Below are 7,126 nucleotides of genomic sequence, written 5' to 3'. Positions count from 1 at the left end.
ATATTATAAACACAATCAATTTGCCCAGTCTATGCCAAGCTGACCTGGGCAAATTTTCTACCACTCTTTCAAACCTGCAAATTAAGGAAACTTCAGAGGAATCAAGACCTGGCACCTATTTGCATTATTGTATTATACGTGCACTACACACCGCACATTCCTGATATGCCCTTATCTGCTGGAAATTGGAGATTGTTATGTACTGATGTTCTCGTAATAGTATTGACAATAGACGGACTTTTTTTACCCCCGCCGCCCCCCCCCCCAAAAAAAAAAAGAAAAGGACTTTCTTGTCCCCTCAGTTGTTTTTTCCTCCTTGTTGCTAGATATCTACTTATCTTGCCTACTCTTCGTTGACTCATTGACTTATATTCTCTTCACAAAAATTATAAACACGATCAACTTGCCCAGTCTATGGTCTATGCCCAGCTGATTGGGCAAATTTTCTACCACTCTTCCAAACCTGCAAATTAGGGAAACTTTAGAGGAATCAAGACCTGGCACCTATTTGCATTATTGTATTATACGTGCACTACACACCGCACATTCCTGAAATGCCCTTATCTGCTGGAAATTTGAGATTGTTATGTACTGATGTTCTCGTAATAGTATTGACAATAGACGGACTTTTTTTACACCCCCCCAAAAAAAAAAAAGGACTTTCTTGTCCCCTCAGTTGTTTTTTCCTCCTTGTTGCTAGATATCCACTTATCTTGCCTACTCTTCGTTGACTCATTGACTTATACTCTCTTCACAAAAATTATAAACACGATCAACTTGCCCAGTCTATGGTCTATGCCCAGCTGACTGGGCAAATTTTCTACCACTCTTCCAAACCTGCAAATCCGGATAACTTCGGAGGAATCAGGATCTGACGTCTATTTGCGTTATTGTATTGTCCATGCACTAAATAGTAAATACCGCACATTCCCGATATGCCCTTTGTCTGCCGGAAATTTGAGGTTGCTGTGTACCGGCATTCTCGTAACAGTATCAGCAATAGATAGGACTTTCTTGTTCTCTCAGTTCTTCTTTTCCTCCTCTTGCCGGATGTCTACTTATCTTGCCTAGTCTTCCTTGACTTGTTGACTTATACTCTCTTCACAAAAATTATAAACACGATCAATTTGCCCAATCTATTCCCAACTGACCTCAGCGACTCGGCAAATTTTCTATCACTAGTCTTCCAGGGCTGCAAATCCGGGAAACTTCAGAGGAATCTGGACCTGGCGTCCATTTGCATTATATGGTTCATGCACTGCACACCGCACTCCTGATATGTCCTTGTCTTCTGGAAATTTGAGATTGATGTGTACTGGCATTCTCGTGATAGTTTTGGCAATGCATGGATTTTCTTGTACCCTCAGTTCTTTTTTTTCCTCCTCGCTGCTGCTGGATGTCTACATACCCCAAGAGATTGGCGCCCTGTTCAGCATCCCGACGGTCCCATCGGAACTGCTGCTCTTCTCGCCCCTCGCCTTTCCTCCTTCCAAGAATTCCATGGCAAGTACCACGGTTGGCGTTTCTCCCTTCCTCTCTCCTCCATCGGTCCTCCTCCTCTTTCTCACCTTCGTCTCCTTTTCTTCCTCCTCTCCACCCAACGAAATCCCATATGCCGAACACTGCAACTCCACCGTCCCCGAGTCCATCCCCACACGCCTCCTTGTCCATTCCAGCTCCTTCCAACTCCGACAAGGCTACTTCTCCGGCGGTGGCGACCTTCTCGAGTCAGATTCCAGCTCTCGCCGCTCTAAACCAAAGTCCTTCCAATTCCGAGCTGAACACCTCCACCAGACCCAAAGCACGGGCATCATCCAGGTCCGTGGGACCCTAATCCTCCGCGGTGGAAACACTCGTACCCTACAGAACTATACGGATTCGACAGACGGCTCTCTTGTCTATTATAACACCACTGTGAGGAAAGAAGCCATCTTTGACCTCACCGGCTTCTGGTCCAGATCTTCCGGCAAGCTTTGCATGGTGGGACGCGGCTCTCTGGAACACGCTGCAGGAGGTAGCTCTCTTGATCTTTCTGCTGTTCTTAAGCTTAATTATCCTGAGAAATCCACCATCGCTACTAGCTTAGTTAGTGGTTTCGTCGAGAGCTTGGATGCAACCACTAGCCCAAGTCACTTCAGTTCCGTTCAGGTTTTAGCCTATGCCCAGAAGAAATATGAGTACACGATGATCTCCCAAGCGAACAAATCGTGCTCCCATCATATGTTTGATGAAGAATCGGCAGAATTTGATTCTAATTCCTACTGTCCTATACTCCGGAGATTACAAGGTCAGTTCTTTAGATTGGACTATGGCAGTGACTGCTCTAGAACGAATTGTGGCCCTTTCGGTACGTTTGGTGAAATTTTCATGTCTTGGAATCTACTCCAGTGCACGGAGGAGGGAAGGTTGCATTTTTATATTGGCTTCTCCAATGTCAGTAAGCATCCATACAATGGATTTGTGCCTGAGAAGTCTTTGGTTGGTGAGGGGTTCTGGGATCCAAGTGGGAACCGGCTCTGCGTCATGGCCTGCCACATACTCAACACTCAAGGGGATTTTCTGGCAAACGCCTCGGTTGGTGATTGCACAATTGGCTTCAGCTTATGGTTTCCTGTAGTGTTGTCGATCGAGAATACCAGCAGCGCCGTCGGTCATATATGGAGTAACAAGAGTGTGAGTGATGCAGGCTATTTTAGCAAAGTTTCGTTCTCTAGTTTCGGTGACAATTTTGGGTTGGTTCCTGGTTTAAAATATAAGTACACCAGATTGGATACGGTGAAGAACTTGTGTGTAGTGAATGATGTTGCACAATTGGAGAAGAGGGGATATCCCGATGGAAGATCCTTCCGCGACATGAAATTTGGTTTTGGCAGCAAGAATGCATGGGGACAGGCAACACCGATATCAGTTGGTGAGACGCTTAATCAGAATGCTGATGGATGGCAATATGCAACTCTGGTATCAGACGATGAGATATTCCATGGACATATCCATTCCTTTACAGCAACAAAACCAGCACGGACATTGGTAAAGCCGGAGCAGACCCACTGGAATGTAAGCTACAAGATAAGCTATACCTTCCGGGGTTCCACTTCGGATGAGTATGTGTCGACCGAGATCTCAGCGGAAGGGATATACAATGCAAAAACTGGCAAGCTCTGCATGGTAGGATGTCAGTATCCAAGCTATGCATTCGCTAAAAAACAAGGAAAAGGTATGAATAACACTATGGACTGTGAAATTCTCATCAATGTCCAGCTTCCCCCTCTGAATACAGAGAGTGGAGAGATATTTAACGGCACAATTAAGAGTACAAGAGAGTATTCGGACCCACTTTTCTTTGATCCTATAGAGGTTTCCACATACGCTTTTTTCAGAACAGCCCAAACGGCCGTCTGGAGGATGGATATAGAAATCGTTATGGTTGTTATCTCCCTCACACTTTCATGTATTTTTATCAGAATGCAGTTTTACCATCTCAAGAAGCATTTTCCTTCGATATCCATCACGATGCTTGTTCTTCTTACTCTCGGCCACATGATCCCTTTGATGTTGAACTTTGGAGCATTGTTCTATAAGACTCGTAACGCACAGGACTTTCTATACCAGAGCAGTGGATGGATCGAGGCAAATGAGGTTATTGTGAGGGTAATGACGATGGTCGCTTTCCTGCTGCACTTTCGTTTACTTCAAGTCGCATGGTCTTCTAGATCAGCGGAGGAGAGCAAGAAGGACCTGTGGGTTGCCGAGAAGAGAGCTCTTATTTTGTGCTTGTCTTTATATCTTGCTGGTGGACTAATTGCCTGGTTTGCTCACACGAGGTCGTTTGAAACTAGAGGACACGGTTCTCACTATTCGATTCGGCGCCACCGTTCTCTATGGGAGGATCTGACATCATATTGTGGCTTGATACTTGATGGCTTCCTGCTGCCTCAAATAATTTTTAATATCTTTTGGAACTCCAAAGACAAGGCTCTGACCCCTTTCTTCTATGTTGGAACCACCATTCTCCGTGCAGTGCCTCACTTATATGATGCTTATAGAGCTCACTATTATGTTCCCCATCTCATCTGGTCATACATCTATGCTGGCCATGATGGAGATTTGTACTCCACGGGATGGAATATCTTTATTCCTTGCCAGGGAGTGCTCTTTGCATTTCTTATATACTTGCAGCAGCGGTTTGGTGGTGATCGCGTCCTTCCTAAAAGATTTAGAAATCCTGGTGAGTACGAGAGAGTCCTGAGTCCTTAGCAGCTCTTTTCGATAAACTTTGTGTAAAATTTGTATCATGCACGATAAAGCTATGTTTGATTGCTGCAATGTCTGATCCCGTGATTGGAAATCTAGCGGCGTGGTGGGTCCAGAATATCTCATTTTCCTCTTTGTTGTTGTACTTTGTGCAGTTCTATGTTGGAATGGAAGTAGTATAATCCCTTCTTGTACTATTTTCCGTAGTGTCAAGCTCTGTTTTATCACAATGTAAATTTACTGATAAGTTGGACAATAGTGTTAATGAATTAGTAATGCATGTATCTTAATTAATTTGTGTTCATCCAGTATCAGTTTATACACATACACCTTTAATATGCTTGTAATCTTACTTCATGCACACACTCACACATACTCAAATCATCAGTCAGAATGATGATTATGCTTTAAATCTCTTACATCATACCTACTTCTTTTTTGAGAAAGAGTTAGGCTCAAAGAGCCTAAGAAAATTTCATTGAGGCAGTGAAAGAAACAAAAACAGCAATATTGCCCTACAGATGGGGGAAAAATCATACTTATGTCTTGGAAGCAATCAAGGAAAGAGAGGAATCTAAGGCATAATCTATTGGTTTCTCAACCCTGCTTTTACTCTCCCTCGTTTAGTGGAAGAATGAAGCAGGTGTTTGTGAAACTAGGTAGAGTCCAGGTCAGATATCATTAGAACACGATCCTCTAGTTTGAGATGTAGGATCTAGAAAAAGAGCAGGATAATTTTGTGAAGCAGGTTGAGTCTAAGTTGCTGTGGTAAATTATGAGCGACACCCTGTTGAATTTCTCTCATCTGCAGCAAAAGCAACATGCATGTAGATCATCCTTTGCAAAACATGGGGATAATGATCTGAACGGTATAGAAATGGTATGGCCTAAAATGACCCTAACTAGTTTCAGATATCATACATGGATATAGATCTTGCTTATTTGCTCCATTGTTTTCTTTCGGGTTTGAGATAGGTCTGAATTTTGCGAGCAATGATCAACCATAGGTACTTCAGTCCTATTTTCAGTTGGAATACTATCTTATTTTATGTATATTGTTGTGGTGTAGAAGAGAGGGCATCATTAGTCCCACATTGATTGTGAGTCGAGAAGGATGAAAGAAAAGGACCATTTCTCCTATATGAGGTGCTTTTTGAAGGATAAAACCTTGAGACCCATGGGACAAAGCGAACAATATCTTACATGCCAAGGCACGAGCCCTTGGCTACAACAATGACACGCCACTTAGGGGATTACCCCTATGACTATAGAACTCCTCCCATCCGTATACCAATCTGTGGTAAAAATAAGGAGGAAGGCATCTTCCGTTCATACAGATTTTTTTTTAATTGGAAGGTTATGTTGTAGTGTAGAAGGGAGGAAATCATTAGTTTCACGTTAGTTATGAATCTAGGGGACTCTGACTTATATAAAAAAAGATCATCTTTTTCACGTGAAGCACTTTTTGAAAGACAAAATTATGAGGCTCATCGGCCAAAATGGACAATACCTCATGTATCGAGTTATAAGCCCTTAACTGCAATACATGCCAACCTTCATTTTTAGAGGATATGTGCCAATTATTCTAAGTTGTTCAGGTTAGATTGACTTATGCAACACTTAATGGCTCATCCAAACTGAATGTTGATACTAGATTGGGGCAACCCTGACCAATATGTCCAAATATGGTGTATGATTAATAAAGACCATATTCAAGTTTACCCTATTCATTTGCGTCTAGCTATAAGAAAACACAATTTGCTTGTGGTGCAAATTCTAGTGATTTATTCAATTTATCTTTTTTAAAAATCAGGATTGGAGGGTGCCCGACTGAAATCAGGTGAGATGGCTGTTTTATTCAAATTATCATCATTATCACTACCAACATCATCTTTATCTTTTTCTTTTTTTTTGTTGGGGGGGGGGGATGTGGGATAGAATCATCACTCATCATTGTTATTATTTTGGAGAAAAGAGTTAGTGGAACTCAACTAACTTTCATCAAGAAAATGATGGCAGGAAAAATGCTGATTGACTACTAAAACTAGAGAAAATTATTTTCAAAGTACTAAAAATTTACAATAGTTTTCGATAAGTCAGTAATAGAGCAAATTATTTGATAAACATGGAAGATCTTCTGGAATTTTAATTAGATATAGATTTTAACAAATCACCTTTTTGATTAGGAATTCCTTACTTCAATTGTAAATTTGGTTGGGGAGAAAAAAAGTTATCAAGGATTCTTGAATATATATTTCTTACCATCGGTCTAACTAAAAAGCAATTTGCCGATGTATTACCATATAAGGAAAGGTGTATGTTACTAAAAAAATTTCCATGAGACATTGTCTTAGTTTTTATAGGCAGAACATCTTTGAATGGTTCGTTGTTATGCCTAGGTGCATTAGATAGCGTGGAATTTATTTGGGTTGAGCTGACTTCTGCAATGTCGATATTGAAACACAGATTTTAGTTCGAGACTGAGCTTGCTCCATGTGTTCGCGTATGGAATACTTCAGTTGAGACTAAAGGCATGCCTACCCTTTCCATTCGCATCCAGCTACCACAAAACACTTTCTTTTGGTACAACGTAATGTTTCTTGAAAAAATTGTGTTGCATATTTCATAGATTAGCTCATTTACAAGATAGGCAGAAGGCAAGAAAAGAAATTTAGAGAAAATCAGTAGGAAACCTTCCGAATATATACCTATATTACTACAAAATCATCTTCTCTCAATGATTGGCTCTGATCTCATGTTTTAGATGGGACAAGCGAAAGCAACCTCAATTATTTCTCCACCAGCAATGGAAGTGGAAGCTTCGCTTCCGTTGTCTCTTTTTTTTTTTTTTTTGAGGAAAATATTTGCTCCAATC

General features: G+C 41.4%; 1 protein-coding gene across 1 annotated transcript; it reads left to right on the top strand.

Annotated features, from left to right (window-relative positions):
* The first annotated feature begins 1,154 nt into the window (after nucleotides 1-1,154).
* LOC105040874 (uncharacterized) lies at nucleotides 1,155-4,545 on the top strand. The gene has a single exon (XM_010917614.4). It carries the CDS (start codon nucleotides 1,279-1,281, stop codon nucleotides 4,252-4,254), a length of 2,976 nt encoding a protein of 991 aa, XP_010915916.2. The 5' UTR covers nucleotides 1,155-1,278; the 3' UTR covers nucleotides 4,255-4,545.
* The last annotated feature ends 2,581 nt before the right edge of the window (nucleotides 4,546-7,126 follow it).

The sequence above is a fragment of the Elaeis guineensis genome, chromosome 3 (assembly GCF_000442705.2).
Source record: "Elaeis guineensis isolate ETL-2024a chromosome 3, EG11, whole genome shotgun sequence".
NCBI lineage: Eukaryota > Viridiplantae > Streptophyta > Magnoliopsida > Arecales > Arecaceae > Elaeis > Elaeis guineensis.
Note: the sequence above shows the minus strand (reverse complement) of the source record. Positions and strands in the feature narration are given on the sequence as shown.

Bases quoted from the DNA above. Each gene is read 5' to 3' on its own strand.
- LOC105040874 (XM_010917614.4), top strand. From the start codon at position 1,279: ATGTCCTTGTCTTCTGGAAATTTGAGATTGATGTGTACTGGCATTCTC.